This window comes from Manihot esculenta, mitochondrion (assembly GCF_001659605.2).
Source record: "Manihot esculenta mitochondrion, complete genome".
NCBI classification, from domain to species: domain Eukaryota; kingdom Viridiplantae; phylum Streptophyta; class Magnoliopsida; order Malpighiales; family Euphorbiaceae; genus Manihot; species Manihot esculenta.
The window spans coordinates 209,082-222,700 of NC_045136.1; the positions used below are offsets into that span (position 1 = coordinate 209,082).

The window sequence follows — 13,619 nt, forward strand, 5'->3', positions numbered from 1 at the left end:
AATAACAATGAGACGGGTCCATTTGTTAACACCATCTCTGGCAGGTATCCGACCTTTGATCCATCTCAGTCGATTACCCCTCCAGGAACCCGAGTCCGAGTACAGTTAATCAAGGAAGAGACTGCAGCAGAAGTCTATGTCATCAGCTCAATGCAAGGTCCGTCGAATCTTCCGGATGGGTCTAGCATCCGTAGGTCAGTTACTCCAGCGCCACAGTTCGACAGCTCGGGAAATACCTCTCACGCACCACGGTCGTCTCTTGACCACGCAATGACCTTCCAAGAAAAGAATGGGTGATAATGCAGAAAGCAGAATCAGAAAGGGAAACCAAGCTAGGGGATATGCAGATAGCCAGGGGTAACCAGATAGAGCGCCCAAGACTTGGCAGGGAACGGGACCGTGATTCTGAACAGGAACAGACAATATGGACAAGAGGAAACCAAGGCCAAGAAGCCTCCGGGATAGACTCCTCCCTCCCTACGTGGGAGCAACATAGACAGTTCCTCGAAGCCGGGAAGATTATTTTGCAAGCAGGCCACCCCCTTTCAACTCCACGGAACATTTTATTCCCACTCCTCTTGAGCCGTATGCAGTCCTGTCCTCAGCTAAACTAAGCCAGGTGGTAGAACCTGTTACAAAGATACCTCCGACAAGACGGGGCAGGCCCTCCAACAAACATCTCCCCAAGGCAAGCCCAAGCAAAAACCAATCGGTTGTACCGGCAGTATCGGAAGATAAGTAAGCGCTTTTTTGCAAAAATCTCAGTCGGGGCCACCCCTTTCACGGGACGAAAGGGTCCAAGGAAGTTGGGTCCACATTCGTCGTGTAACAACGGGAGAATCGGTTTCGGTTGTTATCTTTAGAATTCATAGATTGCACGAGAGTCAGTATAAGGGTTCACTAAGCTGGACTTACGCTCCGGGTATTATCAAGTCAGAATAGCGGCTGGAGATGAGCCAAAGACAAGACTACTATGTTACCCGATATGGTGCGTTTAAGTATAGCGTTATGCCCTGAATTGGATTCCATTAATATTCTTTTTTTTTCTTCTTCAGCTTGCTTTCCTGCGTCTCTTACGATGGCTTGCTTGCTAACGTAACGAGCAGAGGGAGGGCGTGCTACGAGCTTCCGGTGGACCAAGTTCTTATAAAACAGCGTATTTTCCGATCTACGTCTCGTGCAAGATGCTGGGTGGCATGGAACTACAGGTAATTAATCCATCTGCTGATGGTATAAGCGGCACATACCCGACCTTCACTGGAAGTGACATAAAAAAGACAGCTGAATCAAAACAAAAAGAAAGATGTCGATGAAAACGTATTTTATCCCCTATCGCACGGAAAGGGGAACCTATAGTTTGTTTGATAGGCCCGGAAATGCTTCTTATTGGTTCCCTGCCCCCTATCGATGTGAATGGATTTTTAGACTAAACCCAAGACCACGCTCTTGCCTTTTGAGTCTGCTCTTAGGTGCCTAGCCCGAAGAAGGAAAGACGAGGCATAGCAAAGGCTAAGGCGATGGAAGCAAGACTTAGTCCCTGTGGGGAAGGCCTATTTTGCTTTGATACGAAGGAGTTCATTAGCTGCTTGGTAGGCTGCTTCTTGATTCAGTATTTGTATTGGATTTCTTTTCAGATTTAATATACTTACGCGTAGAAAATGTGACATAGAGCCATACCGGCCAACCCCTCTCTCCGTTTCGAAAACTGGACATCAAAATGCCTTGCGCTCACGGCCCCTTCTTCACGTTGAAGTGAATCGTGGCAGCAGCCCCAGGTGGGAATGAATCCTTCTTGTGCGCTTTCAAATCTTTCATCAACTTAAGGGTTCTCCCGGGGAACTCGCCCTTGGGATTCAGAAATCTCTGTTTCTGCTTTTCAGGCACTACCTGTCCACCATTTCACTCATCCTATCCATCCTTTCTGCGTAATCCATCTTCGAGCCGCGGCCGAAAGAACTACCTTTCACATCCAAACTCGGGGTCCTACCCTTGTCTTTCGCCTTATCGCCCTTACGCTCCTTCCCTTGCCAATGGATCAGAATCTTTTCCAACAACGTCCAGGACTCTATCATCCCAACCCCCCTACGACTGAGGAATCGAACATCAAGAGATAGAATAAGGCAAGAGGCGCTCTAGTTAACTGATAGATAAAGCACCCGCAAGCAGGGACCGAAGAGATAGAAAAAGGGAAGACACGCCAATCGACCCGAATAGATAGCCTGTGGGAGAATCGGTGCACCCAACCTCAAGATAAGAAGAAAAGGCCGCTTCGGATGCCCTCCCTTTCGCCTCTTCCCACAAGAAATGACGTAAGTAGTAGTGCCTTTTTTGGCTAGTTACGAGAACTCAACAGTTGAGACGACTCGACTCGTATCAAGAGTAAAAGCTCCTGACTAGCTTTAGAGCACACGGCAATTGGTACTACTTCGCTATCGGTCACCGTTAAGGACGATTCGGCTTGTGTTCATCGAATTGACGTAAGAGAAGAAAAGCAAAGAAGGAGCTTTCTATAAAGAAGGAGCTTTCTATTTGGGTCCACTCGATGAGTATCCCTTGAATTTACGTTCAAAATTGTAAACAGTCGAATGCGCTCTTTTCATCCAACTCGAAATCTCGTAAGAGAAGAAAGCGTCTGTTCACGTCAAGAAATGGTTTTGCTGTAGTAGAGACTGGGTTCGTGTTCAGTGAGGGAACAAGCAACGGACTGAGCAGCGCGAAAGCCGTTGCGCTAACGCGCATCCGTTTTCTTGCTAGGTAGCCAGTCTTTACTTCACTTTGGGCATTGCTTGGCCCAAAGACTCCCATTTATTTGTTGGTCAACAACCAACCACAACTCTCTATACTTCTTCACTACTCCTACAGGCTTGACGGAGTTCAGTCTGTCTTGAGGGAATTTTTTTGTCTCAATCCAAAAATATGTTTAACAGCGTTCGACGCATCTCTCTTCCTACTTATGTTTCTGGCAATCGACTTTCTCTTCCTACTTATCTTCAGAAACGGACATTTGTCCCCGACCCCTCCCATAGTTTTGACTTTACCCGACTAAAAGGCGGGGCTAAGGTATTATTTGGCGCTGTCAAGCGTTGTTTTAGGGACGGGAAACCCGCAATTAAGATGAATACCCCTGTTCATATTGATCGCAATAAAGGAATTATTAATTTGAGTGTGAATATTCTCCAAGGGGGCGGGCAGCATTCGAAAACCGAGGTGCAACTGCAGCAGAATCAACCCCACCCGGCAAGACCCGACTCGGCCCCCGACCGAATATCGATAGAATCCTACCAAAGCGCCCAAGACGCGCCGCTCCCAGACGTAACTCAGGCGCCCCAAGGTTTCCTGGAGTTCACTCAGGCTGATGGTAGTGATTTGAGTCCTTCTAATAATCATGGTATTTCTGAAGGTACAGAAAATCTGTGTTGTCATCACTATGACTTTGCCCTACAACAATTGAACAACATTGTAGGGGGGACACCTCCGACGATCCCCAGTCCCCTTGAGCAATTTGCCATTCTCCCATTGATTCCTATGAAGATAGGAAACTTGTATTTCTCATTCACAAATCCATCTTTCTTTATGCTGCTAACTCTCAGTTTGGTCCTACTTCTGGTTTATTTTGTTACTAAAAAGGGAGGAGGAAACTCAGTACCAAATGCTTGGCAATCCTTGGTAGAGCTTATTTATGATTTCGTGCCGAACCCGGTAAACGAACAAATAGGTGGTCTTTCCGGAAATGTTAAACAAAAGTTTTTCCCTCGCATCTCGGTCACTTTTACTTTTTCGTTATTTCGTAATCCCCAGGGTATGATACCTTATAGCTTCACAGTTACAAGTCATTTTCTCATTACTTTGGGTCTCTCATTTTCTCTTTTTATTGGCATTACTATAGTGGGATTTCAAAAAAATGGGCTTCATTTTTTAAGCTTCTCATTACCCGCAGGAGTCCCGCTGCCGTTAGCACCCTTTTTAGTACTCCTTGAGCTAATCCCTCATTGTTTTCGCGCATTAAGCTCAGGAATACGTTTATTTGCTAATATGATGGCCGGTCATAGTTCAGTAAAGATTTTAAGTGGGTTCGCTTGGACTATGCTATGTATGAATGATCTTTTCTATTTCATAGGGGATCCTGGTCCTTTTTTTATAGTTCTTGCATTAACCGGGCTGGAATTAGGTGTAGCTATATTACAAGCTCATGTTTCTACGATCTTAATCTGTATTTACTTGAATGATGCTACAAATCTCCATCAAAGTGGTTATTTTTTTATAATTGAACAAAAGCGAGGAGCGAGTTGAAGGAGCGAGAACTTCCCCCGGATCGAATCAAAAACTCAAAATAGTTGCCACGGCATTACATGAAAGCTCTTCCTACTGTTCTTATTCTTTCTTAAGTAGGGCGGCTAAGCCGGAAGAAAGAAATGTGAGAGTTTATACCGCTCACAGTAGTTCTACCTATAGAAAAGATCATCAGAGAGGAGACAACCCATTTATGATTCCAGCCGAGAAGACTAGTAAAAGGAAGGATCAAAAATGTCATATATTTCAGGAGCTAGATTTGTTGCCGACGAACAAGTAAGAATTTCCTCCACAAAAATGGATGGAATTGGACCTAATGCTTTTACACGGACCTTCGAGAACAAAGATTGGACTGGGAAAATAAAGGGGGGGAAAGAAAAGAAAGGAAATCCAATGAGTTTTAGATGTAAAACCAATTTTTTGAACGGATTTCTTATAATACTTTTTAAGATCCTCTTTGTAGTCATTTTTTGTAGTTTTTTCTATCTTCTTTGTATGAAACTAGAAAAAATGGAGTGGTTCTTTGCTTCATTTTTCAATCTTGGCTTCAATTTGGGGGGGCGCGCCCTGTCCTTTTTACTCATTAAAATGGGGGTACCGGGCTGTCTGTCCCTTTACCTATGGAGAATCTGTAGTCTATTCTTCTCGTATAACGCTCTTGAGCTAATCTTCTTTATGGATAGCGGAGGTCCGTCCGCTCTTCCCAAGGAGGTCGACTTAGAACTTCGATTGGCTCCGCCGGCCCAGGAAGTTCCTCCTGCAGAAACGGGACAGGAGCAGGGCGAGGCTCCCCCGCCTCTCAGTGAGACCCAAGTAAGAAACAGGAGTTCTCCAACGAATACTATCCACTAATCCCCTTAAAGCAGGGGATTTAGACAAGATTATTAATTTAAAAAAGAGATCCTTTTAAGGGTGAACGCGCTCGAGCCCAGTCCCTTCTGGACTGAGCAACAAGGTCATCTCCTTTCCAATTCCAATTCGCTCTTAAATAAGACGACGGGAGCGGAGCTCACCGTAAGCACTTTAGCGGCATACACAAGGTTGCCCAATGAAGAATTCGTAAGTCAAAGTTTCTTCCGATCCCTTCTCTCTACAAAACGAAATTTCGAGCTGCGGGGTCGTTTTGATTAAGGTGCAACTCTCTTTTCCATTTCTCTATAATTATTTGGTTATGCCATTTTGGGATTTGCTCTAACCGAAGCTATTGCATTGTTTGCATTAATGATGGCCTTTCTGATCTTATTTGTATTCTAAAGTTTTGAGTTGTCTTCTTTTTGAAGGTGTAGTCTTTTTCTCACGAAGAAGATGAGGCCCCCATCGCTGGGGGGGAAGAGGAGTGGGCATGGGGCCTCTTCCTAATGGAAGGATGTAATGTAGTGTAGCATATTCCTCAGAATCTAAGTGTCTATCGGCCGGGTGAAGGGGAACAAAGAGGTTCGGCAGTTAACTATCATCAATCTTGATTTCGCTACGCTCAATAAGAACCCGGAATAGCGGAGTTCGTGTTTCGCTTAAAAAGTCAGAAAGAAAGACCCTAAAAATGACCTCTTACAAACCATTTCTTCCTAAAAATAGGGATCTCCTCTACGGAAAAAAGACACGTGACTTTGTCCCGATCAGGTAACTAACCATCGCGTCATTAGACCGCGGAGCAAGGAAAAGCACTACGATGGAATAAATCTCGCTTTTCTAAACAATCAGTTTTGTCGGAGGAAATCTTCCTTGTCTGATCCTGATGGCTTGACAGAGTCCGGGACTGGGACTGAGAATGGTAATCTAGAAAGTGTTACCTCGGGGACTGCAACCTTTAAGACTCCAACTGCAGGCTCGGCTTACCTTTATTCTGCAACTGAAATTGGATTGGGGACTGAGACTGCTACAAGAGGGAATGCCCCTACCATGGAAAGATATAGCCCTATAACCTGGTTTTCAGCAGATCTAGAATCTCCTGCCCCTCTTTCAACAAACTTGCTTGCTATCCCAGCGCGTCTATCCAACGTTTTCGTGTCTAGCTTGCTTGCTCACTTCCAGAACTGATCTAACTAGAAAGAAAATCTCTAACTGGTCCTAGCAAAAGTATTAACATTACGGGCTTACAGGGCACTCTCCATGGCTAGAAGAGGGAAGGACAAGATTAGGATGAATGGAAGCTAGCTCTGAAAGTATATAGGTGGCAACTAACCCTTGACCCTATTCCATATTAATGGTTATGCGTAGTCGGTGGTTTACTAAGTCTTGGCCCTTTAGTAAGGCATTCTCTTTCAGAAAGAACGGAGAGTGAAGGCGGCGGGTTTGCTTCTCGATAGCCAGTCCGGGGACCTTTCAACCAAAAGGGATTGGATGCGATTCTCTCTTTCCGGGCTTCCGCCAATAGGACTTGTGAAGCTGTAAGGTAAAGTGAAGGCAAGTCTCCATTTGGTACTTTATTCACGGCAAATAGAATAGGACTTTTCCCGGCTGCTGCTATAGAATAGGCAGTTGTTCACGACTCAGCTGCTATTGACTCTGTTGTTGGAAGGGCCACTTCTTTTTCTTTCGAGAGGGGAATCCCCCGTCGGCTGGCCAGTCTTTCATTTCAACTAACCCCGAGCAAGGGAAATGCTTTTGGCTCGCCCGGAGAAGGGCCAAGGCGATGACGTAGCAGGTTTAAGGTAAAGAACGTTGGCCATTGTCGATCCCAGACCAAGTGACCTCCGGGAGTCTGATTAGGATTCAGTGACCAAGGGGTATGAAAGCACTCTGCGTCTTTCTTTCTTATCTTAAGAGATTTCGAGTTACAGATCACTCCTAAATGCAACCTTGATCTTATATACGATACCACCAAACACACCTTGGTACTTCCGTCCGCCAATCAATCAAGGCTAGTGGAGCAAAGGGAACCCTGCGATGATTATAAGGGCCCAAGTGAGTCTTCCTTAGTTTACTAAAAGTGCTTTAAGGAAATGTGCTTTACCCTTATGACGAGCTATTCGAACTATACTCATCCGAGACAAGCCTGCTCAGCCAATTTTTTCTCCTTGTCCGAGGAAGCATAGTCAAGTGTCAAAGACTTTTACCACTTTCTGATCGCTGGTCAATGAAAATCCTAGATCCTTAGCTCTATCCTTTGCTGGCTGGTCTTCCCACAGGGCCTACTCCATGCTCTTTGCTTTATTGGTGGATGGGGAAGAACAAAGTTAGACTGTCTCTGAGCAGCGAAACCTACGACTAAGGTATTTAAGTTTGATAGCATACAAGAAAAAAAAGTAGTTTTGTAATCTTATCAAATCGGTGTTAAAAGAATCGCCCTTTCAAACCAAAAATGAGCGCTTTAATGCGTGGACCGTAAGCCCCTACTCCTAAGTTGTTTCGAAGTTAAGTCCCTTCCAATATGAGTGTCAGACTTGCATTACATTATCTCCTGTGCTAAAGCAACTAACTAGAAATCCGCTTTTCCTGGATCCGACAAAGCACTAACCAGTTTAGGCTCCAGCAGTCCGAGCACAGTCAATGGGACAAGACAAAGAGTGGAAGTCGAAGCAAAAGTATACCGCATAGAGAGGCTCTCATGAAAATGATAGAGTCGTGGAATTCCATCCAAAAGGGAACTTTAATGTTTATTCCTGAGTTTAGGATATCTTTCTTGATTATCTGAATTATCCTAGGTGATGGTCAGAGATAACCTGTGTAGTGCTGAACCGAGGAGAAAGCTAGGGATCCTGGAAAGATGGGTACTAGAACGATGCTCATAAAGCCGCTAAGTGAAATGTGTCTATGTGAGATAGAAGACTCCCATCCCAAGCTTAGGGGGGAACCTTTCGACAGTCATAGCTACGGCAACACAGGCAACAAGAAGGCGACCATTGCCTGAGGTCAGCTTCGCCCCTAACTCCCTAGTTGTGAATGGGTAATGGGTTAAGGCTGATAGGTTCCGAAAAACCGTCCGTCCCATACAGCGGAGAACTGCCTCGGGCGCCCCGCACGAGACCGGGCGAATTATAGGGAAGGTGGGATCTATTACATAAATAGTCCAACTCTTACGCAAGCTTCTGGTAAGGGGAATACAAATACTGTTATAGGTACGGGCCCATAAGGTAAGACAGTCTGTCAGGCTAGCCTTATGGGGAGGGAGTTATTCGTATGACAAGGAGAGGTACTATCTCGGATTACCTGAGTGAGTGTGAGACTAAACCTATGGAGAGTGACTGCCTTTCTTAAGAATATGAAGAGCATCTTTCCACTTTAGGAGTCTTTTTTGTCCCTGCAGTTGCTTTGGCTCTTTCTTCCCTGGGAGCGAGTTCGAGCTCTGTTCCATCCATTGCAGCTTCCGTAATTCCTTCTCATTGCGAGAAAGTTCCAATTCCCCGTCCCAGTACTAGACCTGGTATAAGTAGTTTATCTACAGCAGTCCTTTTCACTTGAAAGCCTTCAAATTGGAGTTCTTTTTTAAACCCTGCTCCTGAAAAGTGCTAGTTCCCAGCCTCACTATCCTATTATTCTGATTCTGACTTTGAAGTTAATGGAAACGTAAATGAACTTCATTAAACACGTTACAAAAGCATCCAAAAGTTTAAATTAAAATAACTTAAAAACTCAACATTCAACTAGATATCATCGAGAGATCTGGGTATGAGACGTTAATCCTAAACCTTGAGAATCTAAGAGTTGTATTAAACAATCTCGTGTTTCTCATAGTTAGTGTTGTGTTAAACAATCTCGTGTTCATCATAGATTGTTAATTTATACGCTTCCATTGGTGTGATAGACCCTTCCTACTATCAGTAACCAACAACCAGAGGTTTCGTCAACGGCTATCTCTAGGATGGTATTGGGACCCTAGATACACCGAGTCGCTGCTGAATCCAACTAAAATTATGTTGATTCCCTCCGCTGGGCTTGGCTTTACCCAGAATGTTCTAACAAACAAATCCCGTCTTAGGGGACTTGAGTTTGTTTAACACATCACTTAACCACATTATCCCCTCCGGGGGCATTTGACTTTGAGGAAAGCGATAGTTGCCGTGTGCGAATTGGGTGAAACAGCTTTTCATGTAAATGAGAAGGGCTCTGTTTCGGTTTTTCCGGGGTGAAACGACTGTGAAAGAGGGGCTTTAGCCTATCTATATAGTATAGTGTAGTGAAGGCCCCGAATAGACGGATTGAATGACGGAACTCCATTTTTGATTGGGATTTAAAGAAAGGGATGGGAAATTTCCAATTAGATCGAGATTCTTTTCTTCTTTCTTTTTTTGGATAGAGGTTAGCTTTGCCGGCTGTAAAGATGCCACAAAGGTGGAAAACGGAGATTCCTGGATGCCGTTCGCTTTACGTGAGGTCCTTCCTTTCAACTAGCCTATACCCATCATATGAGGAGCAAATGGTGCCTATACTTTCGAAAGGAAGCCTGTCTGTCTGTACACACCTTATGACTCGAGTGTACCAAAATAGATCGGATCCCGATTCAATACTTCTGGGATTTAGGGGTTGTTATTCACTGAGAGCTTATTCACTCAATTACCAAGATTCAATCGACTTTCTTTTTCCGCTCGCTGCCCGATGCGTTCTTGAAATGGAAATCCCTGCTATACGGGCAGGATAGGTGTAAGGCACATGCTTCTATTTACAAATTTACGACGTAAAGTAAAGACCTATCATTATATAATAGTTACTATGGCGTAAAGGAAAATAGGTTTTTCGGCTATTACATCTATGGGTAAAGGGTAAACGTCAACGAGTTTATGGGAGTATATTACAGAGGGGATGGGATCGAAGAGCAGTTGTTTAGCAGAGGTATGAGCCCGACATCCAATTCTATTCATTTTCGGAGTCCAGCATCCGATCCTTTATTTGAAAACACCTCACTAATCAATCATCTAGCTAACTGAACCGGATATTCTCATTAGAAGTGTATAGCTGAGGTGAGCGAACAAGCAAGCCTCCTATCATCCAAAAGGAGATTTATTAATAAATAAAAAAAAAAGAAGAATAGGGACCTTTCCTCCGATATGGGAGATTTTTTTTATAATAGAAGCACCCCGCAAGCCGAGATGTTTATTGCTAGGAAGGCTCTTCTTTTAGGGGATAAAATAAGGAAATATCCTAGTTATCATCCCATCCGTTGTGACCCTGACACAGCCTTATTTATACCAGGCGGTAAAATGAAATAAAAGATAAGCTAGCTTTGGAACAGGTCTGGAAGATCCGCTGCTGAAATATAGACAGTATATGTCACTGGTCCTTACTTTTAAACATAGGGCAAAACTTACTCTTAGGGCAGAGAGTCAAGAACTGCTAGAAAATCACAGTCCGCATATATATAAGTTTACGATATTGAGTCTTTTTAAGCCGACACATGCCGATCGGTAATAGCTCCAACAGACAAAGAATATAAGAAAGGATTGGTAAGCTTTGCCGGAAAGAAGCTACTCACAATGAGGGAAAACTGCTTTCCTGATCTTCTTCATAAGACTTCGAAGCGACAGAGAAGTCAACCTTTGCAGCTACTGAACTATTTAGAATACGGATACCACCTGCCTTATCCAAGACCTGATAAGGCGCAAAGACATAGGGCAGAAGGTCAGGTCAGAGTGACTAATTGGCAAGGAAGGCTAGCTAGTCTCTAGTAGTAATAGGGGTAGGCGAGAACTCTTTTGAAAGAAGAGACGATTTGGTCTCAATCAAAGAGAAAAGAGCCTCTTTTCAAGTTCCTTGCCTTAGACTTCGAGTTGACAGAGCGGAGAGGAATGGCAGAACTCTTGTCCTTACGAGACGAGGGCTACGGTTAGCTCATCTGCCTTCTGGCGCTCGGTCTTCTAAGACGGGTACTGTACTTCCTTACTTTACGAGGACATCCTAACTAGATTCAAATTCTTCCTTTTGAGCTTTGGCTAGGAAGTGGACAAACCGTCGCTTATAGAATAGCTCAACCCATCCCCTGCACTATCTCTAGTGAGCAAGCAAACTCCTAGGGGGAGTCACTCGGTCCTTATGTATGTATTCGCGCCCATAGCCTTTGTTGTTCCCCAAGCCAGCAAGGAAGTAGCTTGCTCGGATGCGGTCAAGTCAGTTGCTACCGTCGCAACTATAGAATCAAGCCTCGATGTCATCAAAACGCCCGCAACCATGCCCTTCTGGGTGATATATAGTCTTTCTCGGTCTTCAATCGCGGCTTTTTCCTACTTGGATTTGTTTTCCGCTTTTCTAAGGTCCCACCCGAATCCCTAATGCTAGTCCCCGAGCACGGTAACAGTAAACTCCTTGTCTGATCTGCTGAAAGGGTCCATAGGCTCCTCTGTTGGAACTGGGTTCTGCCATCGATGTCCTTTAGTAATAACATGCGCTAAGCCTTCCTTGTGGCAGATTGGTTATCTAGCTCCTCAACAGGGCTTGCTCGGCCATAAATAGTGGCCTCGATCTTATATATTCAAAACGAATGTTCTTCCCCCCTTGTGTTAGCCTATAGAGGTCATGAAACGTGGCTTTTTCCTACTAAGATTTTGGACCATCTTTTTCGGAGTATGGAACTTCCACTCTTTCTATTGTTTCCCCTCCAGCTTGGGTGGCATCTCTGTCTGCTTATAAGGGCAGCTTCCTTGTCTTGGTGACAGTCTGGGCAACTAGAGAAAACAGCGAATCTTTACACGTCCTCAAATCGGCAATTACTTTCTCTTACTTTCTGTCCTTGATCACCGCTAACTAAAAGAGTTTCACCCGAGACCAGGTACATGGGCGTCACTCAACGTCGGGGATTCAGGTATAAAGAAAAACCCTTAATCTTCTACATTCTTAGTGATAAAGTAACCCTAGGGCAATTAGCTCAGTCCTTTATGCCTTATTGTTGATGGCGAAGTAAATTCAATGCTTCCTCTACCATCAGTGGAGGAGGCCCTCTTTCCCGCTCCATCCTCGACTATTAGACCTCTTCTGGAAGCGGGAAGGTTTTTAAACTTCAAAGCTATCGGGGTTTTCCACAGCAATGCTCAAACCAAAGATAGTGACGTATTTTACCTCCCTTCCTATCTCCTACTCGCTACAGGAGTGAAAGAGTCTTACAAGATAGGAACGAAGTAGCTCGACTGAGAAGTTTAGGCTCTTCTACTCTCGCTAAAGAAGAGAAATTCACATTCACCCTTAACTTCTCGTACCGGATAGGCTCTTGGACTTGGAGCTCCCAAAGCCTTAGACTGAGATAGTACCACAAAGCAGGGGTTAACATAAATGACTCTATGGAAGTCCTCTCCCACTTGAAAGCTAAATAAGGAGAAGAAGTGCCCCAAATCAATGCATTCCATTCTTAGCAGAGGTTCCCTCCATCTAATCCCTCGAAGTACTTCGCTCACCTTCGAAGAGTGAAATGATCATTCAAAGCAGACTAAAGGCATAGGGCAAAGGAGCTTAGAAGGGTGAGGGTGGCGGAGGGAAGTAGTAAGGTATGAAATCACTTAGATAGAAGCATGTTGGATGACGGAACGATGACTTAATGCAACAATTATGGATTTTTTACCTTGAGAAATGACGTAAGTGATAGATGGAATCGTTCAGTAGGCTAATCTTGACAGTTTCAATTTTCGATTGAGAAAGCGGCAGGCCCAAAGAGCTCTACAGTAGTGCCTTGCGAGGTCGTAGAGCCGGTAACCCTCGTTCGCCTAAGATCGAAAATGCTCCGTCTGTGATGGAGACTTAAAAAACTCTGTAACGCGAGATATATGCTTAACACATGGAATTGGCCCGCTTCGCCCCTTGGCTAGAATAGCTAATTCGAAGTATGTTTTCGGGGGGCTTACAGAAGCTCGTGAAAACAAGATTTATAGTAGAGAAGAGGGGAGATGGAAGGAATGCCGAGAATCCGCTGCACGAATGCATGCGCTCTTGTCTCTTTGAATCGTCTCATCCATGGCGAATGGTATCATATATAAGAGAAAGGTTGCTTTTAGGAGTGATCTTTCCTTCTTCAACAAGCCGGTGGCTTTCGAAAGAGAGTCTCGACGTGGCGGTGTACACGTAGCTCTATAGCGGAGCGAGTCACTGGCTACAGCTTTCTTTCCCGGGGGTTCTTCTGTGCGAAGGCGAAGCAAGAAGAAAAAAGACATTCATTTCTAAACTAGGAGGTTCTAAGAAAACAGAAAAGAAAGGATTTGACTTGACCGGAGGACTCTTCAAACCAAAACCTTTTCTTCTTCTTCTTAGTGACAGAAACAATTGATTTTTATTATGCGATGAAAATTTTGATATAAGGAGACTCCCGCAAGTTCATCAAAGCTTATGTGAGCAAAGAGCGGCTAGCCCCTATTTCAAAAGGGCACTCCAATACCTGGAGGAAATCATCTGTTCTGGAGTTACAGACAAGGAAC

At 44.4% G+C, this 13,619-nt stretch overlaps 1 protein-coding gene across 1 annotated transcript; it reads left to right on the top strand.

Annotated features, from left to right (window-relative positions):
• Positions 1–3,525: 3,525 nt before the first annotated feature.
• On the top strand, positions 3,526–4,290 carry atp6 (ATPase subunit 6). The gene has a single exon. It carries the CDS (start codon positions 3,526–3,528, stop codon positions 4,288–4,290), a length of 765 nt encoding a protein of 254 aa, YP_009709929.1.
• The last annotated feature ends 9,329 nt before the right edge of the window (positions 4,291–13,619 follow it).